The 19,216-nt window shown below is 35.3% G+C and overlaps 1 protein-coding gene and 1 non-coding gene across 2 annotated transcripts in view; one reads left to right on the plus strand and one right to left on the minus strand.

Moving 5' to 3' along the window:
• LOC138307898 (uncharacterized) overlaps nucleotides 1-15,501 on the minus strand; it is a 29,183-nt gene extending 13,682 nt beyond the window's left edge. Inside the window, exons 1-3 of the mRNA XM_069248827.1 lie at nucleotides 15,376-15,501; nucleotides 8,480-8,673; nucleotides 3,910-4,057 (exon numbers count right to left, since the gene is read on the minus strand). Of these exons, the coding sequence (XP_069104928.1) occupies nucleotides 3,910-4,057; nucleotides 8,480-8,669 (338 nt within the window). The 5' untranslated portion in view covers nucleotides 8,670-8,673; nucleotides 15,376-15,501. The remainder of the gene's footprint in view (nucleotides 1-3,909; nucleotides 4,058-8,479; nucleotides 8,674-15,375) is intronic.
• A 228-nt stretch (nucleotides 15,502-15,729) lies between these two features.
• Trnae-uuc (transfer RNA glutamic acid (anticodon UUC)) lies at nucleotides 15,730-15,801 on the plus strand. The gene has a single exon. It is a non-coding gene; the product is annotated as a tRNA-Glu (tRNA).
• Nucleotides 15,802-19,216: the final 3,415 nt, after the last annotated feature.

Consider the following 19,216-nt stretch of genomic DNA (forward strand, 5'->3'; position numbering starts at 1 on the left):
TTGTGTCTATAAAGATATCACTAAGCATTACCCTTGTGTCTATATAGATATCACTAAGCATTTTCCTTGTGTCTATACAGATATCACTAAGCATTATCCATGTGTCTATAAAGATATCACTAAGCATTATCCTTGTGTCTATAAAGATATCACTAAGCATTATCTTTGTGTCTATAAAGATATCACTAAGCATTATGCTTGTGTCTAAACAGATATCACTCAGCATTATCCTTGTGTCTATACAGATATCACTAAGCATTATCTTTGTGTCTATAAAGATATCACTAAGCATTATCTTTGTGTCTATAAAGATATCATTAAGCATTATCCATGTGTCTACAAAGATATCACTAAGCATTATCCTTGTGTCTATAAAGATATCACTAAGCATTACCCTTGTGTCTATATAGATATCACTAAGCATTATTCTTGTGTCTATACAGATATCACTAAGCATTATCCATGTGTCTATAAAGATATCACTAAGCATTATCCATGTGTCTATAAAGATATCACTAAGCATTATCTTTGTGTCTATAAAGATATCACTAAGCATTATGCTTGTGTCTAAACAGATATCACTCAGCATTATCCTTGTGTCTATACAGATATCACTAAGCATTATCCTTGTGTCTATAAAGATATCACTAAGCATTATCTTTGTGTCTATAAAGATATCACTAAGCATTATCTTTGTGTCTATAAAGATATCATTAAGCATTATCCTTGTGTCTACAAAGAAATCACTAAGCATTATCCTTGTGTCTATAAAGATATCACTAAGCATTACCCTTGTGTCTATATAGATATCACTAAGCATTATTCTTGTGTCTATACAGATATCACTAAGCATTATCCATGTGTCTATAAAGATATCACTAAGCATTATCCATGTGTCTATAAAGATATCACTAAGCATTATCCTTGTGTCTATAAAGATATCACTAAGCATTATCCTTGTGTCTATAAAGATATCACTAAGCATTATCCTTGTGTCTAAACAGATATCACTAAGCATTATCCTTGTGTCTATAAAGATATCACTAAGCATCATCTTTGTGTCTATAAAGATATAACTAAGCGTTGTCCTTTGTGTCTATAAAGATATCACTAAGCATTATCCTTGTGTCTATAAAGATATCACTTAGCATTATCCTTGTGTCTATACAGATATCACTAAGCATTATCTTTGTGTCTATACAAATATCACTTAGCATTATCCTTGTGTCTATACAGATATCACTAAGCATTATCCTTGTGTCTATAAAGATATCAATAAGCATTATCTTTGTGTCTATAAAGATACCACTAAGCATTATTCTTGTATCTAAACAGATATCACTAAGCATTATTCTTGTGTCTATACAGATATCACTAAGCATTATCTTTGTGTCTATAAAGATATCACTAAGCATTATCCTTGTGTCTATAAAGATATCACTAAGCATTATCTTTGTGTCTATAAAGATATCATTAAGCATTATCCATGTGTCTATAAAGATATCACTAAGCATTATCCTTGTGTCTATAAAGATATCATTAAGCATTACCCTTGTGTCTATATAGATATCACTAAGCATTATCCTTGTGTCTATACAGATATCACTAAGCATTATCCATGTGTCTATAAAGATATCACTAAGCATTATCCTTGTGTCTATAAAGATATCACTAAGCATTACCCTTGTGTCTATATAGATATCACTAAGCATTTTCCTTGTGTCTATACAGATATCACTAAGCATTATCCATGTGTCTATAAAGATATCACTAAGCATTATCCTTGTGTCTATAAAGATATCACTAAGCATTATCTTTGTGTCTATAAAGATATCACTAAGCATTATGCTTGTGTCTAAACAGATATCACTCAGCATTATCCTTGTGTCTATACAGATATCACTAAGCATTATCTTTGTGTCTATAAAGATATCACTAAGCATTATCTTTGTGTCTATAAAGATATCATTAAGCATTATCCATGTGTCTACAAAGATATCACTAAGCATTATCCTTGTGTCTATAAAGATATCACTAAGCATTACCCTTGTGTCTATATAGATATCACTAAGCATTATTCTTGTGTCTATACAGATATCACTAAGCATTATCCATGTGTCTATAAAGATATCACTAAGCATTATCCATGTGTCTATAAAGATATCACTAAGCATTATCCTTGTGTCTATAAAGATATCACTAAGCATTATCCTTGTGTCTAAACAGATATCTCTAAGCATTATCCTTGTGTCTATAAAGATATCACTAAGCATTATCCTTGTGTCTATAAAGATATCACTAAGCATTATCCTTGTGTCTATAAAGATATCACTTAGCATTATCCTTGTGTCTATAAAGATATCACAAAGCATTACCCTTGTGTTTATAAAGATATCACTAATTGTTATTCTGTGTCTATAAAGATATCACTAAGCATTATCCTTGTGTCTATAAAGATATCACTAAGCATTATCCTTGTGTCTATAAAGATATCACTAAACATTATCCTTGTGTCTATAAAGATATCACTTAGCATTATCCTTGTGTCTATAAAGATATCACAAAGCATTACCCTTGTGTCTATAAAGATATCACTAAGTGTTATTCTGTGTCTATAAAGATATCACTAAGCATTATCCTTGTGTCTATAAAGATATCACTAAGCATTATCCTTGTGTCTATAAAGATACGATTAAACATTCTACTCAAGTACATAAAGATATAACTAAACATTATACTCAAGTATATAAAAATATCACTAAACATATGCTTGAGTATAATGTTTAGTGATATCTTTATACGCTTGAGTATAATTTTTAATGATATGTTTATAGCCACAAGTATAATGTTTAGTTATATCTTTATAGACATGAGTATAATGTTTAGAGTTATATTTATATATCATAAATCAAACATTATACTTGAGCTGACTTTTTTATGTTAAACCTGCTGAAATCAATATTCAAAATCTGATGACGAGGTGTTTCAAATCTGATTAATATTCTGTGAATGTTAATCTGTACTCACTTGCTCTTTATATTTACTTTCAGAGTCTATTTTACAAACATGCATTTTTAAGTACAGCATTTTGGGTCTAGGGACAGTTACAAGAGGCCCATGGGCCTTAACAGTCATCTGACTAAATTGACACAATACAACACTCAAAGAATATAGTAGTGGCAAACAATTAAGGCAATACACAGTTCATTTAATAGAAGAAGTTCAGTTTCTGATATATTTGATAAATTAGACCACGAAGGAAGGTCCCTTGGTCCCCACCATGCTACAAGTCCAATATCCAGTCTCTAGGACTCTTACTTATTTACAAAAAGTTGCTGAAAATTTTTATCCTATTTGACCCCTGTGACCTTGAATGAAGGTCAAATTCATTCATTTGAATAAACTTGGTAGCCCTTTATCCCAGTATGCTACACATGCCCAATATCAGCACCCTGGGCCTTCTAGTTCTTTAGAAGAAGTTATTTAATGATTTTAGCCTTTTTGACACATGTGACCTTGAATGAAGATCAGGGTCATTGATTTGGACAAACTTAGTAGTCCTTCATCCCAGCATCCCACAGGCCCAATATCAGGTCTCTAGGCCTCTTAGTTATTTTCAAGAAGTCGTTTGAAGATTTAAACCTATTTTACCCCTGTGACCTTGAATGAAGGTCAAGGTCATTAATTTGAAAAAGCTTTCATTCAAGAATGCAACAGGCCAAATATCAATACCCTAGGCCTTTCGGTTATTGAGAAGAAGTTGTTTGAATGAAAAGTTTATGCACTGCCGACGCGTACTATGGTAGACGGTGCATGATGACAATAGTTCATTCTGACCCTTCTGACCGACCTCATAATAAGTAACAAAGAAACATTTTTGTTAAAGTCATCAAGAGACCCTCCACCTACCCTTCAGGTCTCTTCATTTTTTTGATGACAGCGACATTGATGATGGAGCCATAGGGCTTAGCGTCGTTAGATTCACATCGATAATCAGAACAAGGGCATGTGGTGTCGTTCAGGTAGGTGCCCTCTGCTAGCCAGTCAAGGATATCAGCTGTACAGAGAAACATTTAGGCACATCAATACTGTATTAAGATCTAGGGTATTAGCTGTACAGAGAAACATTTAGGTACATCAATACTGTATTAAGATCTAGGGTATCAACTTTACGTAGACACATTTAGGCACATCAATACTATATTAAGATCTAGGGTATCAACTTTACAGAGACACATTTAGGTACATCAGTACTGTATTAAGATCTAGGATATTAGCTGTACAGAGAAACATTTCGGTACATCAATACTGTATCAAGATCTAGGATATTAGCTGTACAGAGAAACACTTAGGTACATCAATACTGTATTAAGATCTAGGGTATCAACTTTACAGAGAAACATTTAGGTACATCAATACTGTATTAAGATCTAGGATATCAGCTGTACAGAGAAATATTCAGGTACATCAATACTGTATTAAGATCTAGGATATTAGCTGTACAGAGAAACATTTAGATACATCAATACTGTATTAAGATCTAAGATATCAGCTTTACAGAGACACATTTTGGTACATCAATACTGTATTAAGATCTAGGACATCAGCTGTACAGAGAAATATTTAGGTACATCAATACTGTATTAAGATCTAGGATATCAATTTTACAGAGAAACACTTAGGTACATCAATACTGTATCAAGATCTAGGATATTAGCTGTACAGAGAAACATTAAGATACATCAATACTGTATTAAGATCTACGATATCAGCTTTACAGAGAAACATTTAGGTATATCGATACTGTATTAAGATCTAGGATATTCGCTTTACAGAGACACATTTAGGTACATCAATACTGTATTAAGATCTAGGATATTAGCTGTACAGAGAAACATTTAGGTACATCAATACTGTATTAAGATCTAGGATATTAGCTGTACAGAGAAACATTTAGGTACATCAATATTGTATTAAGATCTAGGATATTAGCTGTACAGAGAAACATCAATACTGTATTAAGATCTAGGGTATTAGCTGTACAGAGAAACATTAAGGTACATCAATATTGTGTAACAGGAGAGGAGAAAATGTAGCGGCCAGACCGGGATTCGAACCCGGGACCCTCAGAATACTAGCCGAGTGCTCTACCGACTGAGCTACCTGGTCACCGATGATCGACCCAGTCCAATCCCGCTACACTCCTCCCTCCTTTCTCGAAGTCTTCGCCCTCGAAGACACACGAGACCCTTCCAAACACCACCACCATGGGTTATTTAGTTGGGCGCCAATTCTGTAACAGGAGAGGAGAAAATGTAGCGGCCAGGACTGAGTTTCACTAAAGGTCGTAAGTCTACACGTAGACTTAGACGTAAACGTAGACCTTACGTCCGAACTTACGTGTGCGTAAGATGTGTTTCACTAAAGGGCGTAACTCTGCACGTACGTGTAAACGTAGACGTAGGATTTTGCGTAACTTACGTCTGAAAATCAATTTGTAACATCACGTCTGATTGGCTGATGCGACTTGGTACCCGATCAAATTTGGCGGGTGTTTTAAAACTTTTTATATTCCGGCTTGTTATCTATTTGATATGTTTTATATTTCTTATGTTTTATCGTGTACAAAACTAAACATGCCATATATTTGACATGAAAAAATATTTGTATAAAAATCGATGCTTACTCCATTTTACAAATTGCCAGGAGTGAATTTGAAAATGATTTTTGTAGGACTGAATTTACATGTATGTAACATGTATTAAAAAATCGTTAATTATTATTAAAAAGAGATAGAGATTTATCGGAATTATCCTACTATTTGGTCACCATGTAACGGGATATATAATTACCTATCGACCATTTATCGGGATATCCTAATATTTGACAGGGTCGTAAGAAGCGGGGGAGCATGGGGGGCATTGCCCCTCCCCCCTTTTTGCCGAGTGAATTGTTTTAAAAATGCACATTTAAAGAAAAAAGGGTCCTCCTGCTTCATTTAGAACATTTTCCGCTGCGCAGCGCGTTTCCTAAAACGTTCAAGCACGTAATGTTCAAATTTTTAATAATGAAAATTCAATACGTGACACGAACTACGGCGCTCGCAAATTCAACAAAATGAATTGTAAAACTCATCTCAGCCATTCTAAATCGTACTTTTTCGGCGCTCGCAAATTCAACAAAAGGCATCGTTTAACTCATGTCTGCCATTCTAAAATCTAAATTATGACAAATCGGCAAATCGTTGACTAATAATCGAAATCAACAAGACACCTGTATACCAATTGATATATTCAAAAATAGAATCGATATACGCTCTTATGTGATTAAAAAGCATGGTAATTTAATCTTGCTGTTTACATGTTTTTTCAACTGACCACTAATAAATGTAATTTAGAAGCAATCTCTGATTGATATTTATTGTAAGAATTAAGCCGCGGAAGGTAATGCGTGTCTCCGATGTTATGTAATCTATAATTTTAAGACAGATTACTATAATATAAACTTCTATCAATGCTAGAATGATAAAAATAACAGATTCTTGGGTCATGTACGGTACTCATTATTAGAGAAGACTTACTTCGTTATCGTTTCAATCAGTTTCATATTCAATTCAGAAAATGTACATTGTGTATTTGTTATAACATCATGCAATGCAAAAATAAACTACACATTTTCGGCTAACATTCAACAAGAGAGTTTGATTTACTTATATCTCTATGTATTCTTCGGTAGAGTAACGATACATTCTGTACATCTACATGTACATATGCACATGTACAATACTCATAACAGGCGAATTAGTTCCTAAATAGTTTTATATTAAACCTTTTTTGTTCCCATTACAATATTATTGTTCTGAAAAAAATACCATTTATTACAGCTGCATAGGACATGGTATTTCAATTTTTTTTTATTTCGCATTTTCGAAGTGTTGGGTGAATAATGCATCCGGATCAAAGATCCGTCACTTGGTTTTTCCTTTAGTTTGACGTGATTGCATCCGTAATCAACAAAGACGTCTGCTGCTGATTTTAAACCTGTTTGAACGGTCAGTGTTGTAAATGACCGGCTTAAGTATCTAAAATATCGATTTCTACTCAACCGGAAACTTATTCGATGTTCTCTCAGTCAGAAAAATAGCGCAATGTTGTTGTGAAGTGGGTTACGTTTAATTCTACGTGTACTCCAAAGTAGACGTAGATTTACGTGTAAAATTAATCGTAACTTCACTTCACGTAAAGTTACGACCTTTAGTGAAACACGTTTTAGACGTAACTTACGTCTACGTCTACGTTTACGTCTACGTGTAGACTTACGACCTTTAGTGAAACTCAGTCCAGACCGGGATTCGAACCCGGGACCCTCAGAATACTAGCCGAGTGCTCTACCGACTGAGCTACCTGGTCACCGATGATCGACCCAGTCCAATCCCGCTACAATTGTATCAAGATCTAGGATATCAATTTTACAGAGAAACATTTAGGTACATCAATACTGTATCAAGATCTAGGATATCAACTTTACAGAGAAACATTTAGGTACATCAATACTGTATTAAGATCTAGGATATCAACTTTACAGAGAAACATTTAGGTACATCAATACTGTATTAAGATCTAGGGTATCAACTTTATAGAGAAACATTAAGGTACATCAATACTGTATTAAGATCTAGGATATTAGCTTTACAGAGAAACATTTAGGTACATCAATACTGTATCAAGATCTAGGATATCAACTTTACAGAGAAACATTTAGGTACATCAATACTGTATTAAGATCTAGGGTATCAACTTTATAGAGAAACATTAAGGTACATCAATACTGTATTAAGATCTAGGATATTAGCTGTACAGAGAAACATTTAGGTACATCATTAGCTGTATTAAGATCTAAGGTATCAACTTTACAGAGAAACATTTAGGTACATCAATACTGTATTAAGATCTAGGATATTAGCTTTACAGAGAAACATTTAGGTACATCAATGCTGTATTAAGATCTAGGATATCAGCTGTACAGAGAAACATTTAGGTACATCAATACTGTATTAAGATCTAGGGTATCAATTGCAACTTTACAGAGAAACATTTAGGTACATCAATACTGTATTAAGATCTAGGATATTAGCTTTACAGAGAAACATTTAAGTACATCAATGCTGTATTAAGATCTAGGGTATTAGCTCTGTACAGAGAAACATTTAGGTACATCAATACTGTATTAAGATCTAAGATATCAGCTGTACAGTGAAGTATAAAAATTACTTACTGCTGGTCATAACCTTGTATATGTATCCAACAAATTAATTAACCAAGTCAACACCGTAATTTATACATGTATCTGATAATGGCAAGTCATGGATACTACATGATTACAAAGATGAGTTTAACATTCTATATAAATATAAACTGGTCAATATTACTTACATCCATGCACACTTGTGATTTATTTCTTTGTAGAATACTAGACTTACCTCCCTTGGCAGGTAGTATGTTGTTAGGATCACAGACATAAGCCGGCTTATTCTCGTATCGACCACAAGCCTTGGGGTTTGTGTAGGGGTCAGGCATCTGTCCTGCCTCCCACTCCATGGGAACTGTGTCAACAGTTTGTTGACAGTAACAGGCTCCAAACAGGAAACCCAACACCACCAACGCCCTCATATTCCTGTCAATGATAAATACAAAATGTTTTACATAGTAACACCACCAAGGCCCTCATATTCTTGTCAATGATAAATACAAAATGTTTTACATAGTAACACCACCAACGCCCTCATATTCTTGTCAATGATAAATACAAAATGTTTTACATAGTAACACCACCAACGCCCTCATATTCCTGTCAATGATAAATACAAAATGTTTTACATAGTAACACCACCAACGCCCTCATATTCCTGTCAATGATAAATACAAAATGTTTTACATAGTAACACCACCAACGCCCTCATATTCCTGTCAATGATAAATACAAAATGTTTTACATAGTAACACCACCAACGCCCTCATATTCTTGTCAATGATAAATACAAAATGTTTTACATAGTAACACCACAAACGTCCTCATATTCTTGTCAATGATAAATACAAAATGTTTTACATAGTAACACCACCTACGCCCTCATATTCCTGTCAATGATAAATACAAAATGTTTTACATAGTAACACCACCTACGCCCTCATATTCCTGTCAATGATAGATACAAAATGTTTTACATAGTAACACCACCAACGCCCTCATATTCCTGTCAATGATAAATACAAAATGTTTTACATAGTAACACCACCAACGCCCTCATATTCTTGTCAATGATAAATACAAAATGTTTTACATAGTAACACCACCAAGGCCCTCATATTCATAGAAGAAAGTAATTTAGGAAGAAAGAAAAGATAAGATCCTAAATTTAGTCACCTTTTACAATCATGCAATAGGGGCAGCAGGTACAATTGTAACGTGCTACCTGTAGGGCCACGTACGCCACATATAGTAACGACCACCAACACACTCATTGTTCCTGTCGATGATGATACAAATTTATATACCTGGTAATACAATGTATTGATCACCACATTCATGTTCCTGTCCGGGGCATTTTTCCCTACTTTGGGTTTGAGGCCTGTGGTTGGAACTAGGGAAAATGCAATATAGAACTAAACCAATTGCAAAGATTTGAAAAATAATTAAAGATGATATAGAGCATTAAGAATAGGATTACTTTTACAGAGCATTTAATTTAAATATAAGAAAAGGATTATTTTTATTAATTATTTCCAGCATTTGGTATACTAATCTCAAGCAATATACAAATATTTAAAGCCTTGCTTCGAACTTCATACAATTTGGTTTGGATTATTTTTAAGTGACTTTGATTTTGAGAAATTAAAGCTTATTGGTGGAAAAAATAAACGCTTTACCATAGCAAATGGAGCTGAAATTTGGCCCTAAATTAATATCTTACTGAAACAAGGGGCCCATGGACCTTAACGGTCACCTGAGTTTGTTTAGAATGAAACAAAGACATATAAACACTAATATACTGGCCCTTGAAGTTGGTCAGTGATTTTATAGATATTTGACTTTTTAATCTATGAAGAGTATTTGCTTCCATCAAACCTGTGAATTTAGAAGATTTTTTAAATTTCATTTTGACCCTGTTTGGCCCAGCCCCTCTGGTCCCCCAGGGAGTCAGCGAGGACCGATATTGATGTTAAAAATTGCTATATCTCAGGCTTAGAATTTGAATCAAGTTTGACTCATTTCCTATGAAAATTGAGCAAATAATGTTCCTAAATGTATTTTTCACATATAAACTAATAATAATAAACGTAAACTTGACGGACTAAAGGCGATTACTTGATAAATCAACAACAAACAAAATGTTTATACAGATTCAATGACTATTTACATTCTACAAACCATTATTATAGACTTCAAAGCACACATATCTATGTCAATTTTGTATTCAGACATGATATGCAGTCTATATAATAATTTTTCATATCTGGATTGCACATCATCAGGGTTATATAAATATGAAGCACTATTACATAGCATCACCAGATAATCACTGGATCGTGGTGAATTAATTTGTGTTGGTGTACATGTGCTACATAGGTATACGTATTTCTATACCTCTGTCTTTTCATGTAGTATTCATCAGTTTTGTTATTTTATATTACATGTATTTAAATACCAACTATCAAATACAAATAAACTAAAAGTTAATGTTGGCTATTCATGAGAAGGGGGGTGACTTACGTCTATAATATAAGAAACAAATTATATAATAAAATTTCTAGATCTTCCACTCACACATAGATCTACAAGTAAATGACGGCTCAATCTGAAATTCTTATTCATTAATTGAATTAATTGCAATTTGTTTTAGTAATTATCCTGAATTTGAATCCTTTTTATTTAAGGAAATCAGAATTAACTTACATCTATAACTATAAGAGTATTGGTAAGATTTTTGTTTCACATCAATATAGACAATTTACAATATGGGATTTACAGCTTATCAATGAATGATGCATATAGTTTCACAAATATATAGTTAACAAATAACAATATATGTGTTAGAATCAGATAGTGTCACTTTTAAGGAATGTAAATATTCTCCCACATACTTGAGGCGTTAAACCACAAACTTTCCGGTAGACAAGTGTGTAGGTGTATATAAAGGACTACTTATAATATAAACTAGTAATAAAATGAACAAAGAAATACTGCAGTTTTAAGGTGAGAAAAAAAGAACATTTTAGTTAAAGGCCGTTAAAGAAACTCTTGCTGTGGGATTTCCAATGAGTTCAATAATTACACAGTATAATTCAATATGGTATTCACAAAGAGTCGAATTATAATTAATACTCAATATAATTCAATATGAGATTCACAAAGAGTTAAATAATAAAACCCAGTATAATTCAATATGGGATTCACAAAGAATTGAATTACAATACATATTCAGCACAATTCAATATGGGATTCACAAAGAGTTAAATTATAAAACTCAGTATAATTCAATATGGGATTCACAAAGAGTTGAATTATAATACACATTCAGTACAATTCAATATGGGATTCACAAAGAATTGAATTACAATATGTATTCAGTACAATTCAATAAGAGTTGAATTATAATACTCAGTATAATTCAATAGTCAGTACATTTGAGTAATAAGTTGATGACTACCTATAAAGAAGAGAAAATGTGTTCAAGTCAAGTGTATGAATTGCCAAATGAGTACCTGCTATAAGATGTTACAGAACTAAATAGTGCCCAGAGGAAGTTACAGTGCTCCACCAAGGTATAAATTTGGAGACTATCCTATATAGTCCAGGTCAAAGGGATACACCCATCACAGAGTCCCTGGGGCAAGCTGTGATAAATGTCACATACAGTAGCTAACTGCGTACAGATAAAGAGTAGATATATCACTAGGATTTAACAGTAGACAGCTGTTAGAAACTGAGAAAGAGATCTATCTCGTACAATAACCCTACTGAGTCTCAAGAATTTCAAGCAGGCATAGACAGTGTAGTCACTTGGACTAGAGTCACTGAAAAATGGCCTTGAACACTAAAAAATGCAAACATCTCAATATAGGTAATCTAGAACAAGATACGCATTATTCCTTCCCACAAAATGAACAAATAGAGAAGGTACAGTGTGAGAAAGATTTAGGTGTACTTTTCGACAACAAACTTAAATTTAGTCAGCATGTTAGTCAAGCAGTTAACAAAGGAAATCGCATACTGGGTCTAATATTCAGGACATTTGTCTATATAGATATAACTATGTTCTTAACCCTGTACAAAAACCTAATTAGACCTAACTTAGAATATGCAACCCAGGTATGGTCTCCACTGCTAAAAAAAGATCAGATCGCTCTTGAAAACTTCCAACGAAGAGCTACTAAAAGAGTTCACTCTATTGAAGATCTACCATACCATTCAAGACTTAAAAAGTTGGGACTTCCCACCTTAGAATATAGACGTAAAAGGAATAATGTGATCGAAGTCTATAAAATTCTGAATGGAATAGATAAACTAGAAAAAGACAAGCTATTTACAATGTCTTCAGCTAGTACTAGAGGTAATAGTTTAAAACTCTTTAAGAAACAGAGCAGGACTAAAGTCACACAAAGTATATTTATTCGGCGAGTGGTAAATTCGTGGAACTCCCTTCCAAACTTCGTAGCAGAAGCCCTTACTCTGAACTTGTTTAAAAACCGACTGAACACTCACTGGAATTCAGTACCATGTAAATTTTACCCCAGTTTTTATATGGCACAACCGGACAATAACCTAGTAAATGAACAAAACGCGCCACAACTAGCTGGAACCAGCTACCTACGGTGTCTAAGAAGAGGTAACAGGTAACAGGTAAGAGTATCTACTACATATCTGGGAAATCTGCAATAATGTGCATGTTGGTAACAATAAACTGTGTATGGCAGCAATTCGTTGATATCCCCCAAAAAACTGAAAGGGAAACTAAATTAAAACAAAGTAATAGCATATAAATCCAATAAAAATTGTATGGCCAGCCGATTGTGTTGTGTATAATTAGTGTGATATTGCTAATTGTCTGATTGTAAAATAGTGATTAAGATTTCCGAGTCAATCATATTGATCATACTTATATATACATACTGTAAACCAGCTTTCTTTTGAGTGCAATTTGTTTTCGCGATCAGGGTAAATTCCCTGTAGTTTATCTCCGCAAATTAACATAGTACATCCTCCACAATTTTTGTAGAATTAAATTCAAAGATATTTCCATTCAATTGTAAATTCTCTGCAAAAATGATTTGAAACAGAAATGGCGACATATGACGCGGAAGAAAGTTGGTTTACAGTAGTATATTTAACTGTCGTCTCTAGTAGCCATGAGTATTATTAGTTTAAAGTGAATAGTCGGACAAATAAAAACCATTCTAAATGCATTCATTTCCAATCATTGGCCTTCCAAAAGTCCTTACATATCAAAATGGTGGTCGAGTTCTAGCTTACTTTGTCATGTTTTGACCGATGAAATTATGGAAAAGCCCCATGTAAATTTCTAAAAATAACTTTTTGAAAGCGACGTTGCGTGGAAATGTCAACATGGACATAGCCAGCCAGGAGGACATTTTAGGATTCCTAGAAATTTTATTTTTTCTATAAGAAATTATACTGGATATATTAACACCATTTTTACTGACTTTAGCGGTTTAGCCTTCCATTGCCCGACTATTTCCTTTAAAGAGTAGCCCTGAATATAATAGCTAGTTTATTTAAGTTTAAAAATGTAGTAATTAGCTGCTAAGAAAAGTTGATCATTGACATAGGTGACCAGGTAGTTCAATCAATAGAGCATCCAGTGAGTGTTTGGAGGTCCTGGGTTAGAACCCTGGTCTGGCCAAACTTTATCTTTTCTCCTGTTACAGGTTTGGTACCCCAACTAAATACCCATGGTGGGACATTCATAGTTTCTTGGGCATATATTAGAGGGTTGAGAAAGGAGGGAGGACTGTACTCAAGTTTCCAATTCAAACTTCTTGGTCAACCAATTATTATTACGATAGCTTTCAAAGGTTGTTTATGGGCATTTTCAGGAAAAGCTTTCATGTACTGTTACAAATGTAATACTATATAACTCATAATAATCATTTGAATGTAATGACTCAAAAGTCGTAATTAACCAGTGATGAGGTTGCTCCAATACATAACTGTTATATATGCAGTATACACACATGTACAGTTTAATATTCTGTCGAACAACATGTATTAGGGATGGGTATCGCAAAAAATTTTGTATCGCGATATATCATGATACATCATAAGTGTATTATGATACGTATCATGATATTTTGGCATTATTTTTGTGCAATAAGAATTGCATGTTTTTTTTTCTGTCAATCACCTCAAAAAAGAGTATGAAATAAATGTTTTGTCAATTTTTCACTTTTATTCTTGTTTTTATCTGTGTTACTTCCGCTCGATGTTTTGCAAACACTTACTACTGGAGAGGACGCTAGCTTTAGTAGCTGAGTGATGGCGACACAAGTGAGTCATCAGGTTCGTTACCCCGCCATTACATTTAACGATTGCCATACACAACCGACATCCAGCGATGTTTTACTCGTTATTTCTTTCCTCTTTACGTACTAAGACCAAAATGCTGCCATATAGCCGCTTTTGCTTTGGGCTTTTTTACGAGGTTATCCTCTGTGCCTATGAATTTCACAGAAATTTACGGAAAATCCCTGAATGATTCTGAGTGAACCGATACGACTAAATAGTACCGCGATACGTATCGTTTTCAAACTGAACCTGGATATATTGGTATACAGATAATACCGCGCACCACTAATATGTATACAATCTAGCATAAACAATTAACATATTAAAATACCCCCTATACAGTATACTGTTAAAAACAAAGGGTATTTTATGTGTTGTATCACAGGTACCTGGCTCGTTTCTTGTACCTGTGGTTTACTGAAAGAACGCGTACCTCAAACTCTTCTGACTTGTGTTATAACTACAAGACATTATTTCTATCTGCTCGTTGTTTCAATACCTATTTTTTTTTATTCTTCTTCTTCTTTGATATGACATCGATGCCGTCCATCAATATATGCAATAACTGGCTACTGTGGAATAATATGAGGACTTTACAAGTCTAATATTATTACCTAGGGGACTTTACAAGTCTATTATTGCGATACTGTAACTGACTGCTGTGGAATGCGGTGATTCAGACAAACTCCCATCCCATAAGCCAACTTGTAAAAGTTTTACAAACTTTACAATCACACCTTTTACAATATGATAGTCGTATTTGTTTAACATAAAGTGTTAAGTGATACATACAAATCTTTTCAGCAAGGCTACCGTTCCTTCTCGATGACAGGTCGTGCTCAGTTGCTACTTTCTACTTCCTAACAAGGCAATCCAGCATCTGTCGGGAGTTTCAAGCCTCATGGGCAGGTAACTCGCATATTATTACACTCGGGAACATTCGGCACTTTCGGTAAAAGAGAGAGACAAAGAAATTGTCGAAGGAAACATAAATATAATCACTATATTATACTTATTTATAAACTCCGATAGATATACAACAATAATACAAAATAATGATACAATATTAATTTCCAGTATTTTGATAGAGACCGATTTGTCGTGTTAATTTGTTTATTAAATTTATTTTGGACCGTATTTATCAAGTCCGATGTGGTCTAGTGGTTAGGATTTCTGGTTTTCACCCAGACGGCCCGGGTTCAATTCCCGGCATCGGAACAAATTTTTTTTTTAATTTTTATTATCAACAGAAAAATATAATGTTAGATGTGCTTGCACTCCTCAAAAAATCAGACCTTTGTAATTAGCATTCCATTCAAAGATACATGATATTACCACAGGAGTTTAACGTTCTGTCAATAATATATAGTATAAATATATATAAAAATACCCTTGAATGGGGCGAAAGCGCTCACTAGTCAGTCATTATTGTTTTTATTTCTTAAAAATACCCCTTTATACTATATAAAAACACGTATATAGGGGTATTTATATATATATATATATACTATACATTTGTATATTATTGACAGAACGTCAAACTCCTGTGATATAACCTGTTATCTCACAATAAAAAAAAATGTCATTGTTTTCATATTAATGGTCAAACCATTATTAATGTAAGCCTTTCACCAAAATTATACATAATATCAAATCTGACTAATCTTTCATTGATGTTTTGTTGATCATGTTAACTGTACATTACTGGATATGAGCTAACCTGTTTAAGATTTTCCTTTTTTAAGTGAGAAAGATACTCTACAAGATGTATCATACTGATTTATACAAGAAAAATTCTATGACAGTAAATCAGCTCCAGAAGTAGACAGGAACATCTGACCCCAAAGTTCAGTGGTATGGTATGTCAGCTCCTGAGGTTAGATAGGAACTTCTGTCCCCAAAGTCCAATGGTATGGTATGTCAGCTCCTGAGGTTAGACAGGAACTTCTGTCCCCAAAGTCAAATGGTAGTGAATGTCAGCTCCTGAGGTTAGATAGGAACATCTGTCCCCAAAGTCCAATGGTATGGTATGTCAGCTCCTGAGGTTAGACAGGAACTTCTGTCCCCAAAGTCAAATGGTATGGAATGTCAGCTCCTGAGGTTAGATAGGAAAATCTGTCCCCAAAGTCCAATGGTATGGTATGTCAGCTCCTGAGGTTAGATAGGAACATCTGTCCCAAAAGTCCAATGGTATGGTATGTCAGCTCCTGAGGTTAGATAGGAACATCTGACCCCAAAGTCCAATGGTTTGGTATGTCAGCTCCTGAGGTTAGATAGGCACATCTGTCCCCAAAGTTCAATGGTATGATATGTCAGCTCCTGAGGTTAGATAGGAACATCTGTCCCCAAAGTTCAGTGGTATGGTATGTCAGCTCCTGAGGTTAGATAGGAACATCTGACCCCAAAGTCCAATGGTATGGTATGTCAGCTCCTGAGGTTAGATAGGAACATCTGTCCCCAAAGTTCAATGGTATGGTATGTCAGCTCCTGAGGTTAGATAGGAACATCTGTCCCCAAAGTTCAGTGGTATGGTATGTCAGCTCCTGAGGTTAGACAGGAACTTCTGTCCCCAAAGTCCAATGGTATGGTATGTCAGCTCCTGAGGTTAGATAGGAACATCTGACCCCAAAGTTCAGTGGTATGGTATTTCAGCTCCTAAGGTTAGATAGGAACATCTGTCCCCAAAGTCCAATGGTATGGTATGTCAGCTCCTGAGGTTAGACAGGAACTTCTGTCCCCAAAGTCCAATGGTATGGAATGTCAGCTCCTGAGGTTAGATAGGAAAATCTGTCCCCAAAGTCCAATGGTATGGTATGTCAGCTCCTGAGGTTAGATAGGAACATCTGTCCCAAAAGTCCAATGGTATGGTATGTCAGCTCCTGAGGTTAGATAGGAACATCTGACCCCAAAGTCCAATGGTATGGTATGTCAGCTCCTGAGGTTAGATAGGAACATCTGTCCCCATAATTCAATGGTATGGTATGTCAGCCCCTGAGGTTAGATAGGAACATCTGTCCCCAAAGTTCAGTGGTATGATATGTCAGCTCCTGAGGTTAGACAGGAACTTCTGTCCCCAAAGTCCAATGGTATGGTATGTCAGCTCCTGAGGTTAGATAGGAACATCTGACCCCAAAGTTCAGTGGTATGGTATGTCAGCTCCTAAGGTTAGACAGGAACATCTGACCCCAAAGTCCAATGGTATGGTATGTCAGCTCCTGAGGTTAGATAGGAACATCTGTCCCCAAAGTTCAGTGGTATGGTATGTCAGCTCCTGAGTTTAGAAAGGAACATCTGACCCCAAAGTTCAATGGTATGGTATGTCAGCTCCTGAGGTTAGATAGGAACATCTGTCCCCAAAGTTCAGTGGTATGGTATGTCAGCTCCTGAGTTTAGAAAGGAACATCTGACCCCAAAGTTCAATGGTATGGTATGTCAGCTCCTGAGGTTAGATAGGAACATCTGACCCCAAAGTCCAATGGTATGGTATGTCAGCTCCTGAGGTTAGATAGGAACATCTGTCCCCAAAGTTCAGTGGTATGGTATGTCAGCTCCTGAGGTTAGATAGGAACATCTGTCCCCAAAGTTCAGTGGTATGGTATGTCAGCTTCTGAGGTTAGACAGGAACTTCTGTCCCAAAAGTCCAAGGGTATGGTATGTCAGCTCCTGAGGTTAGATAGGAACATCTGACCCCAAAGTTCAGTGATATGGTATGTCAGCTCCTAAGGTTAGACAGGAACTTCTGTCCCCAAAGTCCAATGGTATGGAATGTCAGCTCCTGAGGTTAGATAGGAAAATCTGTCCCCAAAGTCCAATGGTATGGTATGTCAGCTCCTGAGGTTAGATAGGAACATCTGTCCCAAAAGTCCAATGGTATGGTATGTCAGCTCCTGAGGTTAGACAGGAACTTCTGTCCCCAAAGTCCAATGGTATAGAATGTCAGCTCCTGAGGTTAGATAGGAACATCTGTCCCCAAAGTCCAATGGTATGGTATGTCAGCTCCTGAGGTTAGACAGGAACTTCTGTCCCCAAAGTCCAATGGTATGGAATGTCAGCTCCTGAGGTTAGATAGGAAAATCTGTCCCCAAAGTCCAATGGTATGGTATGTCAGCTCCTGAGGTTAGATAGGAACATCTGTCCCAAAAGTCCAATGGTATGGTATGTCAGCTCCTGAGGTTAGATAGGAACATCTGACCCCAAAGTCCAATGGTATGGTATGTCAGCTCCTGAGGTTAGATATAGGAACATCTGTCCCCAAAGTTCAATGGTATGATGTCAGCTCCTGAGGTTAGATAGGAACATCTGTCCCCAAAGTTCAATGGTATGGTATGTCAGCTCCTGAGGTTAGATAGGAACATCTGTCCCCAAAGTCCAATGGTATGGTATGTCAGCTCCTGAGGTTAGACAGGAACTTCTGTCCCCAAAGTCCAATGGTATGGTATGTCAGCTCCTGAGGTTAGATAGGAAAATCTGTCCCCAAAGTCCAATGGTATGGAATGTCAGCTCCTGAGGTTAGATAGGAAAATCTGTCCCCAAAGTCCAATGGTATGGTATGTCAGCTCCTGAGGTTAGATAGGAACATCTGTCCCAAAAGTCCAATGGTATGGTATGTCAGCTCCTGAGGTTAGATGGTATG

The sequence above is a fragment of the Argopecten irradians genome, chromosome 1 (genome assembly GCF_041381155.1).
Source record: "Argopecten irradians isolate NY chromosome 1, Ai_NY, whole genome shotgun sequence".
In the NCBI taxonomy this organism is placed as follows: Eukaryota; Metazoa; Mollusca; class Bivalvia; order Pectinida; family Pectinidae; genus Argopecten; species Argopecten irradians.